At 40.2% G+C, this 27,326-nt stretch overlaps 1 protein-coding gene across 1 annotated transcript; it reads right to left on the reverse strand.

Annotated features, from left to right (window-relative positions):
* Positions 1–1,700: 1,700 nt before the first annotated feature.
* Positions 1,701–27,037, reverse strand: msantd1 (Myb/SANT-like DNA-binding domain containing 1). The gene is made up of 3 exons (XM_060923614.1): positions 26,633–27,037; positions 26,030–26,311; positions 1,701–2,274 (listed from the first exon to the last, which is right to left on the reverse strand). Exons 1-3 carry the CDS (start codon positions 26,884–26,886, stop codon positions 2,019–2,021), a joined length of 792 nt encoding a protein of 263 aa, XP_060779597.1. The 5' UTR covers positions 26,887–27,037; the 3' UTR covers positions 1,701–2,018.
* Between the last annotated feature and the right edge of the window lie 289 nt (positions 27,038–27,326).

The following is a 27,326-nucleotide window of genomic DNA, read 5'->3' on the forward strand; positions in this document are numbered from 1 at the left end:
TCATAGTAGGGTACAATTGCTGAGTTGCATCTGACGTCACATCTGCCTCATTAAGCTATGGTCACACTACAGCTTGCGATGCTTTGTGATGGGTTATTGATGAAAATGATGCATTTTGGGGGTGGCATGGTGATGTAGTGGTTAGCGCTGTCGCCTCACAGCAAGAAGGTCCGGGTTCGAGCCCCGTGGCCGGCGAGGGCTTTTCTGCGCGGAGTTTGCATGTTCTCCCCGTATCCGCGTGGGTTTCCTCCAGGTGCTCCGGTTTCCCCCACAGTCCAAAGACATGCAGGTTAGCTTAACTGGTGACTCTAAATTGACCGTAGGTAGGTGTGAATGGTTGTCTGTGTCTATGTGTCAGCCCTGTGATGACCTGGCGACTTGTCCAGGGTGTACCCCGCCTTTCGCCCATAGTCAGCTGGGATAGGCTCCAGCTTGCCTGCGACCCTGTAGAACAGGATAAAGCAGCTAGAGATAATGAGATGAGATGATGCATTTTGGTGGCGATGCATGGCGATATACATGTGAGCAAAAGTTGTGGTTACACAGCAGGTGAACACTTAACTGTCATGCTTTTGCGCACTTGAGCTTTGCACACCCACAGAGCACGTTGTGTGCGATCTTGGGACCTGGTCATTATGGGAAACACCTGATACTGATTTGAGCACAATCAGCACGTGCAGATACAGACACTGTTTTCACGGAAGCGTTGTGAAGTATTATCATTATCACTGTCACGTTTGTTTCTAGCCATGTTTATAACGCTGTTTAAATAATCTGCATTATGATTCTGTTTTGCTTTTGTTTTTGTAAAAATCAACCCTGCTAATAAACACTCTTTCTGCACTTAGATCCATCTAATGCCATCTGTCTTGTAGTGTCCTGCTCCCCAGATCTTTAATCCAGCCACATATAAAAAGTTGTACTCCTCCATGCTCTTCCAGGTTTTCATCTGTTTGTCCGTGTAGAACGATGTCTGCAGTACCAGGTAGTTTGAAATGTCGGGGAACTCAACTGATGGATAATTTTCCAAACAATAGGAAAAATCCTTCTTTGTTAGCGTGTAAGGATCTAATCCCATTGAGTGGTTTCTTTATCCACTCCTTTTAAGTGTACTTCTTGGTTTTAATAACTTGCTTGTTTGCTGAACACAAACATGGCAATAAGTTCTTGTGTTAATGGACCAGACTCCACTTTTGGATCATTAATCCCTTTTGACTGAGAATGCCCTGCATGCATGGCTTTATGTTGGCTTCTGGCACATTCATACAGTTTTAAAATACAATACCTACAATTAAAAACAGTTTGTTTTTATTGCATTTATTTAATTCCTGGGCTCCCATCTGTAACAGGGAGTGATGTTGCATCCCATCAATACACTTTACAGTAGATTATTAGATTCTAATAGAATAGATGAGCCAAAATAATTGGGAATTTTTTTAATGGGCCCCGACTCGTTACAAGTATGAATAGGTGTGCCTTAAAGCAGAAAAGGTTGAGAACTCCTGGCTTAAATGATAAAACAAAAACCAGACAACTGACAGTTTATATATGTCTTTATAGAAGTTACAAAATAAAGTCACAGCTTTTCTCTTTAAAACAAAAAACACAATTTAATAAAACGTGATCTTGATGTATTGCATCGTAAAGTAACATCTGAAATCCTTTAACAATACTTAAAAATGTAGTACCAAAGATGCAATAGTAAACAACTTTCATGTGTGTATTTCAACTAGTGTTGTGTTCCTCTCATAGAAGATACTGTATATTGTGACTCTGTGTTTGTGCAGCTGCAAACTCAATACATTTTAGAACTATGAGTCATCAAATTAATGTGAGATCATTGGCTTTAGCAGCTTTGTGATTGCCCACATTCCCCAACTGCTATAAAATTAAACAATTGCAAATTAAATAGAAATATTTATTTCAATATCTTTGCTGCTGAAGCACAAACAAGCATGGTGAAGCTGTGCTGTGAATACTATTTTATGAGGAGCACATAAATGCTGGTCAGGTTACACTCAGGTATGTGTGTTTGTAAGGTGGGTTGTGGATGGGATCATCTTCTCCAGCAAGTTCATCATTCGCTCCTGGAGCTGCAGGCTTTGTACCTGCAGGAAGTTTTGTTGGTGCATTACACGGCGCACCTCTCGGCATGTGTCCTCCACAGCACGGCTCATCTTCCTCTGCTCTTTCAGCATTGCTTCCATCACACGCAACTTCCTGCGGCGCAGTGATGTACTGTGCGACAATCGCTGCCTCTTCATAGGCTGAGACCTGAAGACACAGCGGTGCAATCATAATCTAAATAGGACTAAATTTCAAAGAAATCGTATCTGAACATAATTTTAACCATTAAAATAATCTGTGTAGATTAGAATTAATATATGCAGTGGTGGCTCATCCATAGGGGCAGGTGTGGCAGAGTCAACCATTTATATCTCATCTCATCTCATTATCTCTAGCCGCTTTATCCTTCTACAGGGTCGCAGGCAAGCTGGAGCCTATCCCAGCTGACTACGGGCGAAAGGCGGGGTACACCCTGGACAAGTCGCCAGGTCATCACAGGGCTGACACATAGACACAGACAACCATTCACACTCACATTCACACCTACGGTCAATTTAGAGTCACCAGTTAACCTAACCTGCATGTCTTTGGACTGTGGGGGAAACCGGAGCACCCGGAGGAAACCCACGCGGACACGGGGAGAACATGCAAACTCCACACAGAAAGGCCCTCACCGGCCCCGGGGCTCGAACCCAGGACCTTCTTGCTGTGAGGCGACAGCGCTAACCACTACACCACCGTGCCGCCCACCATTTATATCAGCTGTTCAATACATCCATCTATCCATTATCTGTAGCCGCTTATCCTGTACAGGGTCGCGGGTGAGCTGGAGCCTATCCCAGCTGACTATGGGTGAGAGGTGGGGTACACCCTGGACAAGTCGCCAGGTCATTGCAGGGCTGACATGTAGACACACAAACAACCATTCACATTCACGGTCAATTTAGAGCCACCAATTAGCCTAACCTGCATGTCTTTGGACTGTGGGGGGAAACCGGAGCACCCGGAGGAAACCCACACAGACACGGGGAGAACATGCAAACTCCACACAGAAAGGCCATCTTCGGCTGCTGGGCTCGAACCCAGGACCTTCTTGCTGTGAGGCAACAGTGCTAACCACTACACCACCGTGCCGCCCTGTTCAATGCATAATTTAGATATTTAGGCACTGGCTAAAAGTGGAGCTCCTGATGAGTGTATGAGCAAAATATTTGCAAGGGCACAAATTCAACCTGGATAGAATAATAATATTATAGCATATGAACCATCAAATTGTGTAGTGTAATGTATTTCGCGTCAGTAAATTGCTGAATTGTCTTGTGACAGTGATACCAATAATGAGACACGCATCACAGTTATGAATACTTATTTATTCCTTTCTTTGAAACCATATACCATGTGCCAAAAACAACACCACAACATTTATTATGGTGTGACTCTGCTGGGTGCCTGGTGAACAGCAGTGAACCAGCGCTTTCAGTTTACATCATTACTATTTAGTTATGATCGAATCTCAAACTTGATATGTCAAACAGTTGTCTGGTTACATCTGTCATGTCCATGCACATTTGCGTTGGTAATTAGGACTAATCACCATGCACCTGTTCCTGATTAGAGTGCAATCACAGCGCATACATATAAGGACTCTCAGTAACAGACTTTGTGAAGTACACGCTCCGTATCCTGTGCCTCATGTTACCAAGCCTTGTATTTTATATCGCTTTTCTGGTTTTGATTGTGTTTGTGTTTTTGGACTGTGAGTATTGTATTACCTCTGATATCCTGTCTGTGCCTCACTTGACCACTGCCTGATTTTTGACTCTGCCTTTGTCTCTGTTTTGGATCTGTTTGCTAGCGTGCTTTCAATAAAACTCTTCTTGCACTGACATCTATCTATCGCCCTTACATGACAAAAACTGTTAATTGTCCAACAAGCTAGTTTACTAATAAAACTGTTTTAACGTTTTATATGAAACTGTCATGAATATTTTCTGTAAAATGTGTTAGTAAATAATCCCATGCTATTTAAAAAAAAACAAATTAAAAATAAGCTGGATAAAAAATATCCAGTAATGTAAATTAAAAAAGGGTAAATAAAGATACAAATTTCCTTGTCTGGTGGTCAAGTGTTTATAAGATACATTGCCTTGCACTTACTATTGGGTTCCCTGTGGCGGTACATGTTTGTCATACATACATACGGACATTGTATAGTCAAAAACCATCAAAGATCCAATTGATGCATTACCATATTCTCTTAAGTATGGGGCTCCACTCTGCATGCGGGGGGCTCCATTTTTACCTTACCTTACCGGGTCGAGCTAGCTCGGCTAAGCATGGCCCTTTCCCTCCAAACGTCCCTATCGCTTATCAGAGCTGGTAGTTCCTCGGGCCTACACCCTGTGTCATCACACAGTTGGTCGATGTAGGTCCTTTTAGGGCAGCCTTTAGATCTTCTTCCATGTAATGGAGACCATAGAATGGTGTCCCTGGCCAGTTCTTCTTTGCTGCGCCAGCAGTGACCAGCGAAGAGCAGCCTCTGTTGTCGGATAGAGTCGCTGATGGGAGGGATGTTTCCGTAAAGTTCTTTGTTGGTTGGGTGGTCACTCCAGGATCTGTTTAGAGCGGCGCAAAGCATGAGGGTATATGCCCCGTCAATCTTCTTCTCCAATTTCGATGTTAGGGTCCATGTGATAGAACCATACGTAAGAACAAATTCTACGGTCGCTCTAAAGAAGTTTCTCTTGAGCTCGTCTGGGAGGTCTGATTTCCAGATTTTCTCCATGCCATTTAGTGCTCCCCAAGCTTTCCCAAGTCTGATATTAACATCCTGTTCCATTGAAGCAATGTAGCTACTCAAGTACTTGAAATCGTCCACCTGCTTGATCTTCTCACCACTCAGGCTTTTCATACCAGTAGATGCATCTTGATTTAGGCACATGAACTCTGTTTTCTCTGCGTTGATGTAAAGCCCGATTTCTTTAGCTAGTTTTTCAATGCTATGAAGGAGAGTTGTTGCATCCTTCAGGTGGTCAGCGAGTATTGCAATGTCATCAGCGTAGTCGGCATCTGTGATCTTCTGAGCTGCATGTCGCCTGCTCCTACGTTCAGTAAGAGTAAAACCAAGCTCCAGATTTTCGTCGATGGCTTTTCTTAATACATAGTCCAGGCAGATGATAAATAGGAATGGGGCCAGAGTGTCTCCTTGGAGAACTCCAGTGGTGATGTCAAAAAAAATCAGTCTCCATCAGGTGAGCGTACCATGGACCGGGTGTTTTTATATAGCATCATGATGGCGTTCATTGTTTCTTGCAGTATTCCATAGGCAATTAGGATCTCCTCCATTTTTTCCGCGATGTATGGAATCAAATGCCTTGGAGAAGTCAACAAATAGAAGAGTAGCTGGGAGGTTTTTTGCGTTCACGCCCTCTAAGATTCTGCGGATGGTCAGTATCTGTCCTGAGGTAGACCTGTTTGTTCGGAAACCGTTCTGATTTTTCCTCAGCAATGGGTCGACCTCGGGCCGTACTCTGTTTAGCAGCATTAGATTGTAGATTTTCGCCACGATTGCTGTTAATGTGATGCCTCGATAGTTCTTTGTGATCCCTAGATTGCCTTTTTTGGGGAAAGGAAGTAAGCAGCCTTCGGTTCATCTTTTGATAGGGTCTTGGTTATAGACGCTGTTGCACATGTCTAATAAGATCTGATGAAAATCATCTATCTTCCACACTTCTGCAGATATTTCGTCGAGCCCACAAGCTTTGCCATTTTGAATGCAGCTTACTGCTTCCTTGAGTTCTTCCATTGTAAGGGGGCCTTTCTTTATATTGAGCTCGTCAGTGAATAGTGGTGTTATTACTTCGTCAGATGTCTGGGGTGGCTTACTGAGCAGGTCTTCAAAATGTTGCTGCCATAGGTGCAGTCGCTCCTCCTGACTGGAGGCTTTTAGTGTGCCACAGTTACTGTTTTTTCTGCCACTGATTTCATTGATGGTTTTCCAGGCTTCAGCAGACTTTTTATTGCTGGTAGTAGTTCTGATGTGGTTGATCTTACTTTGAAAGTATTCCGTTTGCTCGGCTATGTAGGAAGTTTTAAGCGCCATCCGAGCATCTTCGAATTTGTTAACATTTTCAGGAGATGGTATCAACTTTTTGAGTTGTGCAGCTACATGTAGGTCCTTGCATTTTTGGCATATCTCTTCAGTTTCCCATGGTTTTCATTTCTTTGGCTTGGGTTTCAGCAGAATGGTATTCTCGGCTGTTTCTCTACATGCCGTTTCGAAGTTTTTGTAGGTGGTATTTACAGAAGAAGTTGGTGTGGAGTCTTGAAGAGCAGCAAATCTGTTGTTCAGCTGAATAACAAATGTCTTATGGATCTCTGGGTTTGTATTTAGAGTTGACCAGTCATATGGAACAACACTGCTTAATTTCTTCTTGTTGGCTCTCAGGCTCAGGCGAATTCTGGCCGAGACAATGCGGTGATCGGATGCAACACTCACAAAGGAATTGAAAGCTCTGCAATTTTTAGCACTGTTTCTCCACTTCCGGTTCATGATGACGTAGTCCAGCTGGACTTTGTTTCCATTTGGAGCTCTGTATGTCCATTGCTGACCTGATCTTTTCTGGAAGATGGTGTTTAGGCAAACAAGGTTGTTTTCATGGAGGTAGTCTTTAAGCATTTGGCCATTTCAGTTATTCGCTGAGTGGTATGCAAATTTAAAGCCGTCATGATATCCAAGATGGGCATTGAAATCTCCACCAATGATGAGAATGTTGTGTTTCGGGACTTGTCTGGTGACTGATGTCAGTTCCTCATAAAAACGTTCCACTTCAGACTCATCACTCACATTAGTTGGACTATAGCAGCAGATTACAGTGGTTTGAGGATTGCCATTGAAGGTGGATATCATTATCCTTGGTGTTATCATTTCGACACTGGTGAGTGCTTTGAAGGCTTCAGGGCTGACAAGCATCCCGATTCCTCCGTTTGTCGCATTCACGCTGTTTTTCCAAGCTGAGCAGGTAACCAATCTCCAGTTTCCATATCTGTATCTGTATCAGTATCTTTGTTGATAGGTCCTCATGTATGAATCTGTGTTCTTGTACGCAGACAATGTCATGGTTTGAGGCCTCAGCTGAGGTGATCATTTCAGGGATTTTCTCGACTTTCTGAAGTGTCTGTATGTTGAGTGTGCCGACGAAGATGTCCTTCTTCCTCTTCATTAGTCGTGCATAGGGTGTCTTAGGTATCGTGTTGTTTGTGGTGTGGTGATGATAACTCCCATCCACCGGCTCCCCAGGTTGCAGATAGGGGAATGGCCTCTAGATATAGAGGTTGGCTGCAAATAGCCTTAATAAAATAAACAGTGCCGGACAAACTCACGGAATGCCCTTTGGCAAGGCATTATATCCGTTTAGCCACCCACGCAGGGTTACGTGAAGACACCGGTGAGCAGGATGTCGGATTGGTAGATGAAGCAATGAACAAGTGACTGTGAATTTGTTTCAATCTACTAGGTGGCAAGGCGCTTCACTTCAACACTGTTGGATGTCGCAGTAAGGCACAATCACCCTTGATAGGGTACTGCACACGTTTGTATGGAGTAGCAACTGCAAGTGTTTATCCAGCTACCGAAAGTTCCATTTTTAATCTTCGTAAAGTACTCATTCACAACTCCATACATTTTAAATTCTGCTGAAATATTGATTACCTCTTTTGAATGACCAACAATTTAAAAAAAAGTCCTATTTCACAGACATAAGCCAATTTCCCATTGATTTGTTTGCCTTAGATCTTGTGCAGTTCCATAGAATTGCACGGCATTCAACCTGAGGTTGTAATTTTCAAGCTCCAACCAGTAATAGCTAAAGAAAATGCCCCCTAAACTTGAAATTTCAACCCATCGACTTGGGGTAATCTTTTTAGCTAGAAATGGAGGTGTCTATGTTTTTTCCCCACTTTGTGTGTCAAATATGCCAAAGATGAAAACGACCTTGTTCCAACCTGTGAAATATCACTTACAAGGTAAGTCGAATGCAGCATTAGTATTGCCCCTAGTGGTAAAAAACAAGAACTACAATAACAGAGGTCCATAGGGGCAGGAATCATGCTGCTCCATACTCTCACTATAGGAACATTTTCAGGGGAGGAGAAGCAGGACAGTTAATAACAGTGTTGCCAGATTAGGTTGGTTTAAATATCTGCCACAGCTGGCAAGATAATATTTTATAACTTACAAAAAATGGCAAAGTAGTAGTGCAGACGGTGTGTCTGTGAAGTACACAACTATTTTTATGGTAAGATATCTTGAGATTGGAGAGCAAAAGGGGGATTATAGAACGTATAATGTCTGCACATCAGAAATACGTATGAAATACTTGTTTCTCATCCAAAGGCTGAGGAAAAGAAGAAACATTAACAGATATTTTGTGTTTTTTGCAAAATAGTTGGGAAGAAAATTGATGAAAATACCCAAACCTGGTCAATGATATTACCTTGAAGACAGTTGGACAAAGATACATCTAAAACCACTCAAAACAAGCTGCTCGACTGCATGTAGCTGTATGCAGACAACTCTCAACTGTTATATGATAGAGCATCTCTTAATAGACTTGTAGACTTAATTTTGTTTGAGGCAAAATCTATGGTCATGAACCACTTCTGAATATATACAGATTATTATTAAACTGTTTAATGTGTTTTTCGCTCCTCCTACTCAAGCGAGTAGGACGCTTTTTGCTTTGCTCCTGCTTGAACTTCTCTTTTCTGCTTTTTTCACTATTTCTCTATTTTTTCTTATTTGCTTTCTTTTTACTTACATTCAACAAGATAACCTAGAAGTTAGACAAAGCAACTGACACAGAAGACTGGATTATAGCAAAATGGGGAAACCAAGGAACTCTAGTAACAAATGGACTGAGCTTGAAAAAAGAATTTCTAGCCTGGAATCTATGATTAATGCCCGTCTATTAAGGATTGAAGGGAGTCCAGCAGCCGATACCGCTAAGGGGAATGCGGGGAATGTTCAGCATCTGAATGATGGGAACTTGGATGAATCGGTTGACTTCACAAAGCAAAATGTGAGTACTGATTGCTGGAAAAGACAAGGTGCTGGACCCAAAAACAAAAGGGCATTAACTTCAACTCCATTGCGGTCTGATGCCGTCAAACCTACAGTCTATGAATACCACCGGGCTGAAAACTACAGATATACACAGCCCATTACACTCCAGAACAGATTTCAGTGCCTTACAGACATGGAACCAGTAGTTCCTAGAAAGTGGCAGAATTTGAATAACAAAAATAAAGCTCGCAGTAGAGGTAGAAAGCAGCCGCCAACACTTGTTAATCCTACAACCCTTGTTGTGGGTGATTTCACTGTGGAAAATATTGGAGGAGAGTCCATGGTTGTGCGCTGTTTTCCTTACGCTTCCATCTCAGAGACTACAGACAACATTTCAAAAATGCTGTCAAACTACAAATCAATTAAACGCATTATTGTGCATGTTGGAGCAAATGATGTTTTCAGGGAACAGCTCACTGTGAGGAAATCTTTCAAAGACCTTTTTTCTGCCCTAAACGGACTTGGAATGCCTTTTTTTATCAGTGGTCCATTACCAGGATCTGTGATAGGCAATTACGGGTTTTCCCGACTGCTCAGTCTCAACACCTGGCTTGCAAAGACATGTTTTTCCTCTGGCATTAATTTTATTGACAACTTAACCTTTTCTGGAAACGCAAAGCCTTTTTCAGCCCAAATAGCACAGAACTCAGCTGGACTGGTGCCAAAGTCTTGGCAGACCATTATCAACACTCTGTCCACCATTCCATGCTGACCTTGGGTACACTCTCTGATAAGCGCTCTGTAGCTGCACTGAAAGGAGCTAACAACACTGATACGAACTCTGTTTGGGTACAAACTGAACCTCCCAGGGACATCAACAAAGGCTCAAAAACAGTACGGAAACACACTGTTGATGTTCAAACTCAAGCAGTGAATCTGCAGGCAGAAAGAAGCGGGACTAACGCTCACTCTGATGGATTCAAGCAAAACTCCTTGTCACCAACGAAGGCAACTAAGCCCCCAGCAACTACAGAGGATCATGCTGACTCATCTGCCCCCAGTACAGTTCAGGAAAATGATCAGAGGGTGGATCTATCACCACACACATCCCCGTCACTTTCCAAGGCTAGCAACATGATATCTGAGCTAACGGGTAAGCTGGCAGAACTATCAGAAAGACAATCAGATAAACAAGCATCACCACAACCTCCGGAGACTGGCAATAGGCAATCACCAACAACAGCAGTGGATGCAACCCCAAGCCCCTCTGTATCTCCTTCACCCCCCAGACTGCGTTTTCCTGAGAAAATGGAGAGACTATTGTCTTTAAGCCGAGTGTCTTTGGCAAGCCCAAGAGGACACTCAAATCAAGTACCGTACACAGAGCTGTCTCATGGTCAGGCCTTGTGTACCCCAAAATCTCTAATGATATATCCAACTGCCACAGCACCCAAGAAACAGAGGGCACCACCTCCCCCTGTGATTACAGATAAGACTCAAGGACCATGTGCACAGCTACAGTTCACCAGCAGCAGTGAAGACCTTCATGTTGGAACGAACTGATATAATCTGGGTCCAGATGGTAGTTTTGAAAATAAGCTGGGACCCACGACGTACTTTTCTATTCCAGTGCTAACACGAAGGAGAGGTGTTCTTATTCATCCTATCAATGGGGTAAACTCGTCAAATCTCCTTTCAGTTCCAAAACAACCACAGAACGCTTCTGTGGAAATTATCCCCACATTCACTGTAAAACTAGCTCTTCAGAATGTAAGATCACTTAATAAGCCTTTTTTAATTAATGACTTCATCGGTACACACAAACTGGATTTTATGCTTCTTACTGAAACTTGGCTTGAACAATCAAGTAGCTCTATTACTCTTATTGAAGCAACTCCCCCACTCTTTGATTTCATGAGTGTTGGAAGAGCCAGTAAACGGGGAGGAGGAATAGCAAATATATACAAGGCATGTTTTCAGTACAAACAGACAACTCTTGGTGATTTTACATCTTTTGAATACCTAAGTGCAATCCTAAAATGTTCTTCTAACATATTAGTGTTGACTATTTACAGACCACCAAGACTTTCTGCACCACTGTTCCTAGAGGAGTTTGGGGAACTGTTGTCAAATATTTGTTTAGAGTTTGACAATCTTATTATTTCTGGGGATTTTAATTTCCATGTTGATAATCCAGATAACACATATGCAAATGAATTTCTTACACTGATTGATGCCTTCAACCTAACACAACATGTACAAGGGCCAACACACTCCCATGGCCACACCCTCGACCTTGTCATCACTAAGGGTCTTAATGTATCTACTAGTGTCATGGACCTGGGTATATCTGATCATTTCTGTGTTTTCTTTGATGTTTCCATTTCCCCTCACTTTCAAAACAAGTCTGTGACTGTAAAAAAGAGGGTAATTACCAATGGCACAGCAGCTCTTTTTGAGCAGGCACTCTCAGAACTCCCATGTCAATCTTCAGATTGTGCAGATAATCTAATGGAAATTTTTAATTCAAGAATGAATCATATTATGGATGCTATTGCTCCTTTAAAAACCAAAAGAGTCATAGACAAAGGAAAAGCACCCTGGAAACTAAATCCAACAGTTAAAATGTTAAAGAGGGAATGTAGAAAGTCTGAAAGAAAATGGCGTAAATCTAAACTCCAGATTCATTATCAAATCTACAAAGGGATGTTATGTAAATACAACTTAGAAATTTCTAAAGCAAGACAGTCTTTTTTTGCTGACATTATTAATAGGAATATCAACAATGCCCATGTGCTATTTTCTACAGTTGAAAAGCTAACAAACCCATCAAAACAAATGCCTTCTGAATTTCTCTCAGTTAATACATGCAACGACTTTGCATCTTTTTTCAAAGGAAAGATTGATAAAATACGTATGAATATCCCTTAGCAAAAAGTAGTATACTTAAAGTTCATTTTATTAAGTATGCTTCAGTATGAGTATAAGTATAGCAAGTATACTACAGACCATGTACTTTTAGTGTACTAGAAAGTATACAAATTTAATACTTTTTCGGACTAAATTGGAACATTTCAAGTTTATAAAAGTATACTTTAAAGTTCATTTTAAGTTTGCAAAAGTACACTTTAAAGTATACAACAAGTACACTCATCTATATACTATCAATGTACTTGGTATATCCCTCTTGCATGCTTAAAGTATACCACAAGTACACTTATTGATATACTTCTTTTTTGGGGCTTTTTTCACCTTTATTGGATAGGACAGTGTAGAGACAGGAAATGAGCAGGAGAGGGATCAGGAAATTACCTTGGGTTGGAATCGAACCCAGGTCCCCAGATTTATGGTATGGCACTTTAGTTGACTGAGCCACAACACCCCTTAGTTACAGACTTCAAGTCCCTATTTTTAGTTTATTATTGTATACTTTAAGTATACTGTTATAAACGTTGGTTATTTCACTAGTTTACTTGTTATACTTTAAGTTTGCTTGGCATATTACTTGTAGCTTACTATTTATATACTGGAAATATACTCCTTAATGTATTCTTAAAGTTTACTCATACTGTATGTACACAAGAGTGTGATGCATTTACAAAATCACAAGACAGAATGTTGAAAACAAGTTTGATATATTTTCAAACATTTCAAAAATAAAGACCTATGAAATCAAGTCCTTCCTTACTGGAGAAATTGATCAATAAAGTCAAGTCAAAAGTTTTTCTGTTTTTGTGTATGATTTTAAGGTACATAAAGATAATGCAATTGAGCACACATACTATATACTGTAAAGTTTTAAACTCCAGCATTATATTATATTAATATATAAATTAAATGTTAAGCATGAGTCAATGACTTGACCTTATTATGCACGTGGAGCAAGATATACTAAGTATTAGTACTTTGTGGCAGAAAAACGTGAAAAGTATACTAAAGTATACGTTTTAGTATTAAAGTATAAGTCTTAGTATTAATGTACTTAGTCTTAGACTTTTATTTATACTTTTCAGTATAAGCCAAGTATACTTCACTATACTATTCTTAAGTATATAAAATATAGTTTATAAAAAGTCAACTTCAAGTATACTTCTGCAGTTTTTGTAAAAAATAAGTATACTCATAGTACACTTGAATAAACTTCTTTTTGCTAAGGGATAGCCACACAGGTGCAAACACTTCAAAATCTGGAACCACTGGATAACGAGAGAGGGGGTCGTAATACAATGTCAACATTTAGTTTAATTGATGTTGAGACTCTGAGAAAAACAGTACAAACTCTCAGCTCCTCCACATCTGAACTGGACATTTTACCTACAGTCTTTTTCAAATCTGTTCTTCACCTAATATCAGACGAGGTACTTCAGATTATCAACACCTCCTTACGAACCGGCATGTTTCCCTCATCTCTGAAAAAAGCGGTTGTAAAACCCCTACTGAAAAAGAATAACCTGGATGTCTCAGTACTCAACAACTACAGGCCCATATCCAATTTGCCATTCGTTGGTAAAATAATTGAAAAAATTGTTTTTAATCAATTAACTGCCTTCCTGACATTAAACGGATGTTTTGATAAGTTTCAGTCAGGTTTTCGTGCCAATCATAGCACTGAAACAGCTCTTACTAAAGTCATGAATGACCTACGTCTTAATTCTGATGCTGGTAAAACATCAGTCTTGGTGCTTTTAGACTTAAGTGCTGCATTTGACACGGTAGATCATTCCATACTGTTACATCGACTGGAGCATTGGGTTGGATTTACTGGTATAGTAATCAACTGGTTAAAATCTTACCTACAACAAAGATTTTTTTATGTGGCCATTGGAGGCCACAGTTCATCACCCGTGTCCTTGAACTGTGGGGTTCCCCAGGGCTCAATCCTGGGACCATTACTATTCAACCTTTATATGCTCCCACTTGGACAAATTATTAAGAATAACTCAATAAACTTCCATAGCTATGCAGATGACACTCAGCTTTACTTAGCTATGTCACCTAATGACTATGCCCCTCTTGAGTCTCTTCATAGATGCATTGACCAAATTAACAAATGGATGTCTCACAATTTTCTTCAGCTGAACACAGATAAAACTGAAGCAATTATATTTGGCAAAAAGGAGGAAAGGCTTAGGATTGCCACTGTTCTTGAAACTAAGGGGCTTAAAGCAAAGGATACTGTCAAAAACCTTGGTGTCCTTATTGACAGCGAACTTAACTTCAACAGTCTTATGAAAGTGGTAAAAAAGTCTGCATTCTCATCCTCTCTAGCCGCTTTATCCTTCTACAGGGTCACAGGCAAGCTGGAGCCTATCCCAGCTGACTACAGGCGAAAGGTGGGGTACACCCTGGACAAGTCGCCAGGTCATCACAGGGCTGACACATAGACACAGACAACCATTCACACCTACGGTCAATTTAGAGTCACCAGTTAACCTAACCTGCATGTCTTTAGACTGTGGGGGAAACCGGAGCACCCAGAGGAAACCCACGCGGACAACATGCAAACTCCGCACAGAAATACCCTCGCCGGCCCCGGGGCTCAAACCCAGGACCTTCTTGCTGTGAGGCGACAGCGCTAACCACTACACCACCGTGCCGCCAGTCTGCATTCTATCACCTAAAAAACATTTCTAAACTCAGGGGTCTCATGTCAAAACATGATCTAGAAAAACTTATTCATGCTTTCATCTCCAGTAGGGTTGATTACTGCAATAGCCTTTTCACAGGTCTTCCAAAAAAGACCATCAAAGAGCTTCAACTAATCCAAAATGCAGCAGCAAGGGTTCTTACAGGAACAAAAAGGGTAGTTCATATCACTCCAATCCTAAGGTCTCTGCACTGGCTCCCAGTGAGCTATAGAATTGACTTTAAAGCACTACTTCTTCTATTTAAAACATTAAATGGGATAGGACCCAGCTACCTACTGGATATGTTTCAATTATATGCACCAACTAGGTCTCTAAGATCACAAGAGAAAAACTTGCTAGTAATACCAGCTGTCAAAACGAAGTGTGGTGAAACAGCCTTTAGTTGCTATGCTGCTAAGCTTTGGAACCAACTTCCAGATGATATCAAAAATACTCCTACTGTTGTTAGTTTTAAATCCAGGCTCAAGACAAAGCTGTTTTCAGATGCTTTCACTTGATTAATTTTTACCTAAGTAATTAATTTCCTTTAACATAATTTCTTTTAATTTTGATTTTAATGATTTTACTTTATTTATTTTAATTTCTTTTTAATCTTGGATTTTAATGATTTTACTTTTACTTTAATTCTTTGTTACTGTGATCCTCGTAGATTGTGTCTGCGGGACGATTTTTGGTGATCCTCGTGGAAGAGCCACGGGAAGAGCACGCTTTATGAGTTAAACCCATAATAATAATTAATCTCGAGGCTGATTAACTTTATTTCATTTTATTAATTTAATTTCTACTATTGTTTAATTCTTATTATTTTTCTTCCCCAATTATTTTATGTAATTTTATTTTCTATTGTTTACTGTTCTGCTTTTACTTCTGTAAAGCACATTGAACTGCCACTGTGTATGAAATGTGCTATATAAATAAACTTGCCTTGCCTTGCCTTGTGTTTTAATGCCTAAGATGCTGCTAAAATTACCTAGGAACATTTCTACACCTACAACCCCGATTCCAAAAAAGTTAGGACAAAGTACAAATTGTAAATAAAAACGGAATGCAATGATGTGGAAGTTTCAAAATTCCATATTTTATTCAGAATAGAACATAGATGACATATCAAATGTTTAAACTGAGAAAATGTATCATTTAAAGAGAAAAATTAGGTGATTTTACATTTCATGACAACAACACATCTCAAAAAAGTTGGGACAAGGCCATGTTTACCACTGTGAGACATCCCCTTTTCTCTTTACAACAGTCTGTAAACGTCTGGGGACTGAGGAGACAAGCTGCTCAAGTTTAGGGATAGGAATGTTAACCCATTCTTGTCTAATGTAGGATTCTAGTTGCTCAACTGTCTTAGGTCTTTTTTGTCATATCTTCCGTTTTATGATGCGCCAAATGTTTTCTATGGGTGAAAGATCTGGACTGCAGGCTGGCCAGTTCAGTACCCGGACCCTTCTTCTACGCAGCCATGATGCTGTAATTGATGCAGTATGTGGTTTGGCATTGTCATGTTGGAAAATGCAAGGTCTTCCCTGAAAGAGACGTCGTCTGGATGGGAGCATATGTTGCTCTAGAACTTGGATATACCTTTCAGCATTGATGGTGTCTTTCCAGATGTGTAAGCTGCCCATGCCACACACACTAATGCAACCCCATACCATCAGAGATGCAGGCTTCTGAACTGAGCGCTGATAACAACTCGGGTCGTCCTTCTCCTCTTTAATCCAAATGACACGGCGTCCCTGATTTCCATAAAGAACTTCAAATTTTGATTCGTCTGACCACAGAACAGTTTTCCACTTTGCCACAGTCCATTTTAAATGAGTCTTGGCCCAGAGAAGACGTCTGCACTTCTGGATCATGTTTAGATACGGCTTCTTCTTTGAACTATAGAGTTTTAGCTGGCAACGGCAGATGGCATGGTGAATTGTGTTCACAGATAATGTTCTCTGGAAATATTCCTGAGCCCATTTTGTGATTTCCAATACAGAAGCATGCCTGTATGTGATGCAGTGCCATCTAAGGGCCCGAAGATCACGGGCACCCAGTATGGTTTTCTGGCCTTGACCCTTATGCACAGAGATTCTTCCAGATTCTCTGAATCTTTTGATGATATTATGCACTGTAGATGATGATATGTTCAAACTTTTTGCAATTTTACACTGTCGAACTCCTTTCTGATATTGCTCCACTATTTGTCGGCGCAGAATTAGGGGGATTGGTGATCCTCTTCCCTTCTGAGAGCCGCTGCCACTCCAAGATGCTCTTTTTATACCCAGTCATGTTAATGACCTATTGCCAATTGACCTAATGAGTTGCAATTTGGTCCTCCAGCTGTTCCTTTTTTGTACCTTTAACTTTTCCAGCCTCTTATTGCCCCGTCCCAACTTTTTTGAGATGTGTTGCTGTCATGAAATTTCAAAATGTCTCACTTTCGACATTTGATATGTTGTCTATGTTCTATTGTGAATACAATATCAGTTTTTGAGATTTGTAAATTATTGCATTCCATTTTTATTTACAATTTGTACTTTGTCCCAACTTTTTTGGAATCGGGGTTGTATTTTTTTTTTAAGATTGAGCCTACAAAGTAGTGTTATAGTTAAGACTGCCTAAACCAAGACCAAGTCATGATCAAGGCCAAAGTGTATTGATACCAAGGCAAGACCAAGACTTTGAGGGGTTGAGATCAAGTCAAGACCAAGACCAAGACTAAGGCAGGGTGAGACCGAGTCAAGACCAGACCAGTGTGTATGAAAGGGGGCGGGGAGGGGTGACAGCCAATTAACAGGATGTCTGTCAGGCAAGGCATACTGTCACTGAGGCAAAGTGTACCATCAGAAAAATGCAGGTAGATTAGAGGCGGATGTATGTGCAGAAGTGAGTCTACACCGTGGTGTGCTGGAGAGGCAGCACATCCAAGGACACATCCAGGCTGGACAAATTGATCAGGCGGGCCGGCTCTGTGGTCGGCATGAAGCTGGACTCTATGGTGACGGTGGCAGAGAAGAGGTCTATGGACAAACTATTGAACATCATGGACGATGCCAGTCACCCTCTGCACACCGTCATCAGCAACCAGAGGAGCCTGTTCAGTGACAGAATGCTCCTTCCCAAGTGCAGGAATAACAGACTCAAAAACTCCTTTGTCCCTCACGCCATCAGACTGTACAACTCCTCTCTGACGGGAAGGAGCAGTAGCCTAGCCTGACAAAAAGAAATACTGGACAATGTGCAGTATAAATGTGCAATATAATGTGCAATACGGTACCTCTCCTGCTGGACTTTTTTATATTTTATTTTTTATATTTTATTTTTTATATATATGTTAATACTTAATTTATCTAGAAGTTTTCTTTTTTTTTCTATTCTTTGTTTATCCTGTAATGATGCTGCTGGAATTTTAATTTCCCTGAGGGAACCCTCCCAAAGGGATCAATAAAGTTCTATCTATCTATCTATCTATCTATCTATCTATCTATCTATCTATCTATCTATCTATCTACAGTGCCTTGAAAAAGTATTCATACCCCTTGAACTTTTTCACATTTTTTCACCTTACAACCACAAACTTAAAAGTTTTTTATTGAGATTTTATGTGATAGACCAACACAGAGTAGCACATAATTGTGAAGTGAAATGAAAATGATAAATGGTCTTCAAAATTTTAAACAAATAAAAATCTGAAAAATGTGGTGTGCATTAGTATTCAGCCCCCTGTACTCTGATACCCCTAAATACAATCCAGTGCAATCAATTGCCTTCAGAAGTCATCTAATTAGTTAATAGAGTCCTACTGTGTGTAATTTACTCTCAGCATGAATACACTTGTTCTCTGAAGGCCTCAGTGGTTTGTTAGAGAACACTGAAGAACAAACAGCATCATGAAGACCAAAGAACTCACCAGACAGGTCAGGGATAAAGTTCTGGAGAAGTTTAAAGCAGGGTTAGGTTATAAAAAAATATCCCAAGCTCTGAACATCTCAAGAAGCACTGTTCAATCCATCATTCAAAAATGGAAAAAGTATGGCACAACTGCAAACCTACCAAGACATGGCCATTTATCATTTTCGTTTCACTTCACAATTATGTGCTACTCTGTGTTGGTCTATCACATAAAATCTCAATAAAAAGCTTTTAAATTTGTGGTTGTAAGGTGGAAAAATGTGAAAAGGTTCAAGGGGTATGAATACTTTTTCAAGGCACTGTATCTTATTCAAAAGAAACAGGAAATGGGCATACAATCCAAAGGGTAGGCAGAAATCATAACCAAGCAACAGGCAAAGGGTCGGGTGAGTCACAAACAGGCTAAACAGGGCTAGACAATATCAGAATCAAAATACACAGAACAGGAGTCAACACGACAACAAGGCTCGGTCATGTGTGACAGTCGCAACGCAATACTTTAGGTGCGTAAATGAGTCCTGAGCGTCCTTATTGTGTGCATATTGTGCCTTAACCCAAGGCAGGTGTCAGTAATTCAAGGTGCGCGTAATAAGAATGCGCTTGAGAGTCAGTTCTTTGCATGCATTGTTCAGAGCGTGCATGAGAAAAAGTCTGTTGCACGCACCAGTGCACATGGGTGTGACACAGGAAGTAAATTTTCAGATTAGGAATGACTAACGTTATATCATGTTATACATGCAATCACAGTAACAATGTTAACAAATAAGTCAGACAATGCATAAGCAATTTAGTGATATTCCTGCAGTTGTGCTCTTGACTGGTCTTGAAATAAAATCCAAAGTCCTCCATGTCTGAGACCGAGACAAGACCGAGTAAAAATATGGTTGATTCTGAGACAAGACTGAAACCTTCAAAAAGTGGTTTTGAGACTGGTTTTGAGTACTGCAACACTACTACATAGTCTACATGAAATTTAAAATTCAATTATTGGGTCCAGGAGCTTGGGGCAGGATTACACAGGAGTAACACGTGTAATCCCACATCCAACCACTTTTCATTTTTATTCTTTTTGATTGGCTTTTGAATTGAGTATGGAATTTCAGTGGTTATAACAATCTCCATAAAAGAATGATATCTAGTGATCTGAAAGCAGTCTTGGATCCAACCACCAATTTGTTTCTAGTTTGCTTATGCACACACACACACACACACACACACACACATTTTTTATATATATATATATATATATATATATATATATATATATATATATATATATATATATACATACAGTGGTGCTTGAAAGTTTGTGAACCCTTTAGAATTTTCTATGTTTCTGCATAAATATGACCTAAAACATCATCAGATTTTCACACAAGTCCTAAAAGTAGATAAAGAGAACCCAGTTAAACAAATGAGACAAAAATATTATACTTGGTCATTTATTTATTGAAGAAAATGATCCAATATTACATATCTATGAGTGGCAAAAGTATGTGAACCTCTAGGATGAGCAGTTAATTTGAAGGTGAAATTAGTGTCAGGTGTTTTCAATCAATGGGATGACAATCAGGTGTGAGTGCGCACCCTGTTTTATTTAAAGAACAGGGATCTATCAAAGTCTGATCTTCACAACACATGTTTGTGGAAGTGTATCATGGCATGAACAAAGAAGGTTTCTGAGGACCTCAGAAAAAGCATTGTTGATGCTCATCAGGCTGGAAAAGGTTACAAAACCATCTCTAAAGAGTTTGGACTCCACCAATCCACAGTCAGACAGATTGTGTACAAATGGAGGAAATTCAAACCACTTTTAACCTCCCCAGGAGTGGTTGACCAACAAAGATCACTCCAAGAGCAAGGCGTGTAATAGTCGGCAAGGCCACAAAGAACCCCAGGGTAACTGCTAAGCAACTGAAGGCCTCTCTCACATTGGCCAATATTAATGCTCATGAGTCCACCATCAGAAGAACACTGAACAACAATGATCTGCATGACATGGTTGCAAGGAGAAAGCCACTGCTCTCCAGAAAGAACATTGCTGCTCGTCTGCAGTTGGTAAAGATCATGTGGACAAGCCAGAAGGTTATTGGAAAAATGTTTTGTGGATGGACAAGACCAAAATAGAACTTTTTGGTTTAAATGAGAAGTGTTACTGTATGTTTGGAGAAAGGAAAACACTGCATTCCAGCATAAGAACCTTATTCCATCTGTGAAACATGGTGCTGGTAGTATCATGGTTTGGGCCTGTTTTGCTGCATCTGGGCCAGGACGGCTTGCCATCATTGATGGACCAATGATTTATGAATTATACCAGCAAATTCTAAAGGAAAATGTCAGGACATTCAGTCCATGAACTGAATCTCAAGAGAAGGTGGGTCATGCAGCAAGACAACGACCCTAAGCACACAAGTCGTTCTACCAAAGAATAATTAAAGAAGAATAAAGTTAATGTTTTGGAATGGCCAAGTCAAAGTCCTGACCTTAATCCAATCGAAATATTGTGGAAGGACCTGAAGTGAGCAGTTCATGTGAGGAAACCCACCAACATCCCAGAATTGAAGCTGTTCTGTATGGAGGAATGGGCTAAAATTCCTCCAAGCTGGTGTGCAAGACTGATCAACAGTTACCGGAAACATTTAGTCGCAGTTGTTGCTGCACAAGGGGGTCACACCAGATTCTGAAAGCAAAGGTTCATATACTTTTGCCACTCACAGATATGTAATATTGGATCATTTTCCTCAATAAATAAATGACCAAGTATAATATTTTGTCTCATTTTTTTAAACTAGGTTCTCTTTATCTACTTTTAGGACTTGTGTGAAAATCTGATGATGTTTTAGGTCATATTTATGCAGAAATATAGAAAATTCTAAAGGCTTCACAAACTTTCAAGCACCACTGTATATATATATATATATATATATATATATATATATATATATATATATATATATATATGCCAACTTGGTGCTACGTGCCTATAGTGCATCTCAAAAAATTAGAATATTGTGAAAAAGTTCAATATTTTCCATGTTATTTAAGAAAGTGAAAATGTTATATATTATAGACTCATTACACATAAACTAAAATGCTTCAAGCATTTTTCTATTTTAATTTGAATCAGTATGGCATACAGTACAAAAACATAAAAAAAACCCCATCTCAAAATATTAGAATATTTCATTTCGAGTTTGAGTAAAACAGTATGAACACAGTGTATCTCTCAGTTCAGTACACACAACCACAATCATGTGGAAGACTGCTGACTTGACTGTTGTCCAGAAGATGATCACTGATGCCCTCCACAAGGAGGGTAAGCCACAAAAGGTCATTGCTGAAAAGGGTGGCTGGAAAAGGTGCACAAGCAACAGGGACAGCCGCAGTCTTGAGAGGATTGTCAAGAAAAGTTGATTCAAGAACTTGGGAGAGCTTCACAAGGAGTGGACTGAGGCTGGTGTCAGTGTATCAAGACCCATCACGAACAGACATCTTCAAGAAAGGGGATACAACTTTCGCATTCCTAATATCAAGCTACTCCTGAGCCAGAGACAATGTCAGAAGTGTCTTATCTGGGCTGAGAGAAAGAAATGGACTGTTGCTCAGTGGTCCAAAGTCCTCTTTTCAGATGAAAGTACATTTTGCATTTAATTTGGAAATCACGGTTCTAGAGTCTGGAGGAAGAGTGGATAGGCACAGAATCCAAGGTGTTTGAAGCCCAGTGTGAAGTTTCCACAGTCTGTGATGATTTGGGGTGCCATGTCATCTGCTGGTGTTGGTCCACTGTATTTTATCAAGTCCACAGTCAACACAGCCATCTACCAGGAGATTTTAGAGCACTTCATGCTTCCATCTGCTGACGAGCTTTTTGGAGATGCTGATTTCCTTTTCCAGCAGGACTTAGCACCTACCCACAGTGCCAAAACTACTACCAAATGGTTTGCTGACCATGATATTACTGTGTTTGATTGGCCAGCCAACTTGCCTGACCTGAACCCCATAGAGAATCTATGGGGTATTGTCAAGAGGAAGATGAGAAACACCCGACCCAAAAATACAGGTATGCTGAAGGCCACTATCAAAGCAACCTAGGCTTCAATAACACCTCAGCAGTGTCACAGACTGATCACCTCCAGGCCACACCGCATTGATACAGTAATTCATGATAAAGGAGCCCCAACCAAGTATTGAGTGTATAAATGAATATACTTTTCAGAAGTTGGACATTTCTGTATTGTAAATCCTTTTTTTGATTGATCTTAGGGAATATTCTAATAATTTGAGATACTGGATTTCTGATTTTCGTGAGCTATAAGCCATAATCATCAAAATTAAAACAAAAAAGGCTTTAAATATTTCACTTTACATGTAATGAATATAGAATATATGAAAGTTTACCTTTTTGAATCAAATTATGAAAAAAAGGAACTTTTTCATGGTATTCTATTTTTTTGAGATGCACTAGTGTATGCACTAGTGTATATATATATATATATATATATATATATATATATATATATATATATATATATATATATATATATAGCACCAAGTTGGCTATAAGCCATGTACGATGAGATTGAGTGGAATAACTGTTTTATTCTATCCACAGTCACTGGATTTTGAGAAACAGAGCATTTTTATTTTTAATTTTTACAAATTCAATAAATAAAATCATTGGACAAAACATCCAACAAAATCATTTCCATTTAGAATATAAACAATCTGGTGAAATGACGGTAGCAATTTGTGACAAATGCTATAATAATAACTCTTGAAAAATAAAAAGATACATTCTGACCATGAAATACTTTCATTCCATATTTTGTTGCTTTTTTGGTATTTTTTGGGGTTTTGTTTTTCAGTAGAGTTTTTATTTCGTCCATGTTTGGTTCAGCAACATACTCTGCCATTTTGTTTTTCTTCTTCTTTAGGGTTTTTTTGGTAGTTGGCAAACCAACTTTATGGTGCATTACCACCACTGACTGGGCTGGAGTGTGGAACAGGAGATACTGGGGGGAAAAAAACTATTCTTTTAGCTACACTGGTGCTTGAAAGTTTGTGAACCCTTTAGAATTTTCTATATTTCTGCATAAATATGACCTAAAACATCATCCGATTTTCACACAAGTCCTAAAAGTAGATAAAGAGAACCCAGTTAAACAAATGAGACAAAAATATTATACTTGGTCATTTATTTATTGAGGAAAATGATCCAATATTACATATCTGTGAGTGGCAAAAGTATGTGAACCTCTAGGATTAGCAGTTAATTTGAAGGTGAAATTAGAGTCAGGTGTTTTCAAACTACCATGTTTCACAGATGGGATAAGGTTCTTATGCTGGAATGCAGTGTTTTCCTTTCTCCAAACATAACGCTTCTCATTTAAACCAAAAAGTTATATTTTGGTCTCGTCCATCCACAAAACATTTTTCCAATAGCCTTCTGGCTTGTCCACGTGATCTTTACCAAACTGCAGACGAGCAGCAATGTTCTTTTTGGAGAGCAGTGGCTTTCTCCTTGCAACCCTGCCATGCACACCATTGTTGTTCAGTGTTCTGATGGTGGACTCATGAACATTAACATTAGCCAATGTGAGAGAGGCCTTCAGTTGCTTAGAAGTTACCCTGGGGTCCTTTGTGACCTCGCCAACTATTACACGCCTTGCTCTTGGAGTGATCTTTGTTGGTCGACCACTCCTGGGGAGGGTAACAGTGGTCTTGAATTTCCTCCATTTGTACACAATCTGTCTGACTGTGGATTGGTGGAGTCCAAACTCTTTAGAGATGGTTTTGTAACCTTTTCCAGCCTGATGAGCATCAACAATGCTTTTTCTGAGGTCCTCAGAAATCTCCTTTGTTTGTGCCATGATACACTTCCACAAACATGTGTTGTGAAGATCAGACTTTGATAGATCCCTGTTCTTTAAATAAAACAGGGTGCCCACTTACACCTGATTGTCATCCCATTGATTGAAAACACCTGACTCTAATTTCACCTTCAAATTAAGTGCTAATCCTAGAGGTTCACATACTTTTGCCACTCACAGATATGTAATATTGGATCATTTTCCTCAATAAATAAATGACCAAGTATAATATTTTGTCTCATTTGTTTAACTGGGTTCTCTTTATCTACTTTTAGGACTTGTGTGAAAATCTGATGATGTTTTAGGTCATATTTATGCAGAAATATAGAAAATTCTCAAGAGTTCAGAAACTTTCAAGCACCACTGTGTGTGTGTATATCTCATCTCATTATCTCTAGCCACTTTATCCTGTCCTACAGGGTCGCAGGCAAGCTGGAGCCTATCCCAGCTGACTACGGGCGAAAGGCGGGGTACACCCTGGACAAGTCGCCAGGTCATCACAGGGCTGACACATAGACAACCATTCACACTCACATTCACGGTCAATTTAGAGTCACCAGTTAACCTAACCTGCATGTCTTTGGACTGTGGGGGAAACCGGAGCACCCGGAGGAAACCCACGCAGACACGGGGAGAACATGCAAACTCCACACGGAAAGGCCCTCGCCGGCCACGGGGCTCGAACCCGGACCTTCTTGCTGTGAGGCGACAGCGCTAACCACTACACCACCGTGCCGCCTGTGTATATATATATATTAAAAATTATGCATTTCTACCATTTTCCTGTTAGTGTATATACACTATACGGCCAAAAGATTGTTGGCGCCTGACCATAACGCCCATATGTGCTTTTTGAACGTGCTAATCCAGATTTAGTCCCCCTCTGCTGTTATAATAACGGCCACTCTTCTGGGAAGGCTTTCCATGAGACTTTGGAGTGTGGCTGTGGGGATTTGCCCATTCAGCCCGAAGACTGTGGCCAGAAAGTCTCTGCTTTAAATGGGAAAATGTGGATATTGTGCTGTGTTAACAAATTTGACTCTATAATCAGAATCAGTTACCAAAAAGAAACCAATCATTTGAAATTTACATTTTTAAGTTTAGGAGTGTTTTAATATACTGTGTTTGACATATGTACAGCATGTTGCTAAGTTGTTGACAAAAAACACCTACTAGTACTATTAAAATAGTACTGTATGTATAGAAATCGTATGTAATAGTATGTCTTGGACATGGCTCTCACTGGCAACTTCAAATCCTTATATTGCACAGTTTGTATATCAACCAAATTACATATGATGTACATGGTTGACGATTACAGCTATGACTATAGCATGTATGCCACATAAACCTAAAAATCCTTGATGTCGCCCCTTGTAAAAGACATGCTTAATGAATATCCATAAACAGGATGTGACTCAAAATATCTACACCATATTTGTGTCATCACCTGGACACTTGATGTATGTTCTAATTACCTGGACTCGAAGGAACTCACAGAGACCTCTGTCCCCTCATCGTCTTCCTCTTTGACCTCCCTTTCCTCTGAGGATCCAGTGTACTCAGGTAGAAAGCCTATGACTGGCGTCCCGGCTTGGGGAACAGAGGGTTCCGGTTGTGAAGTGGATGCTCCAGTGATTTGAGGGTCCACTGGGCTCATATGGACCTGCTCTGGTATCTTCGACAAAATCCTCTCAATGGATTTGTAATATGGCCAGTCAGGTGTGCCACTAATACCACTGGCTGTGTGCTTCAGCTTCCTGTTAATAAGAGTGGGATATATGTAGCGTAGTGAATCACGTGACATGCATGCTGATAAGGGTTATATTGTTAAGCGTATACGTGCAAAGCATAAAGCTTTTAAATTAATAAAAGTATCAGCAACAGGTAGGTTTCAGGTTGCCTGAGACATTGGTTCATCAATCAATCAATCAGTTTTAGAGTGTCCTTTCGGCAGCCGAGAATACTGTATTTATTAGCTCTTACTGTAGCTTTAAGTAGCCTGTGTGAATTTAATCAAATAGTCGTTGCAGACTTAAAATGGTAAGGTGTGTATAAACGTTTTAAAAAGTTACCCTTACACTTGCCTGTACTGGAATGTCATGTTGGTGATTTTCATCTTTATCTCCTCCCTGTGACGGTGCTCGCCGGTCAGGTCATACAGTCGCTTAGCCATCATTTCGTAGATCTTAGCATTGCGTTTGGCCTTCTTGAGCTCAGTGACGTACTCTTCCCAGATGTACAGAAGCCCTTTCATTTCTGAATCTGTCCAATTGCGTGCTCTTCTGTGCTTCTCATTTGGCACAATATAACTGAAGCAGTCCTCAGTGGACATTTTGTAAAGCTCAAATTTGTGTACAAAAAAGAATCCTGGATGGTTTTGTTTCACTGCAGCGAGCTTTTAGAAAGCCACCTTTTCCCTTTCCTTTCTGTTCTTTCCTCAGGCTTGTGATTATGTGTGAGAGAGGCCACCCGTTCTGCCCTTCCCCCCTCTAACTCAGTTAAGAGGCATCAGAATGGGGCCTGGAGGGCTGGAGCAATCAGCTTTAAAAGCTTTTAAAGAGGGAAGTTCGTCATTGTGATGTCAAGTTGCCCTGGCAACAGCCAGCCCAAGCCCTTCCTCTCTCTCCACCTCTGTCCCCACCCCCTTTCTCTATCTCACGTTTTCTGTCTCACTCGCTCTCGGGTCTGTAACAAAAAGCTTTTAGCAGAAAGCCAGTGAAGTGGGAACGCTGCATGTGAAATATGACTCCATGGTGCCGGTGTAGGAAGAAG

The sequence above is a fragment of the Neoarius graeffei genome, chromosome 1 (assembly GCF_027579695.1).
Source record: "Neoarius graeffei isolate fNeoGra1 chromosome 1, fNeoGra1.pri, whole genome shotgun sequence".
NCBI classification, from domain to species: domain Eukaryota; kingdom Metazoa; phylum Chordata; class Actinopteri; order Siluriformes; family Ariidae; genus Neoarius; species Neoarius graeffei.

Excerpts from the sequence above, each read along its gene's own strand:
- msantd1 (XM_060923614.1), bottom strand. The coding sequence starts at position 26,886 with ATGTCCACTGAGGACTGCTTCAGTTATATTGTGCCAAATGAGAAGCAC. Across the intron at positions 26,312-26,632 it reads ACATTCCAGTACAGGCAAGT|GAAGCTGAAGCACACAGCCA; the intron begins GTAAGGGTAACT and ends TCTTATTAACAG. Across the intron at positions 2,275-26,029 it reads GTGAGTTCCTTCGAGTCCAG|GTCTCAGCCTATGAAGAGGC; the intron begins GTAATTAGAACA and ends CTGTGTCTTCAG.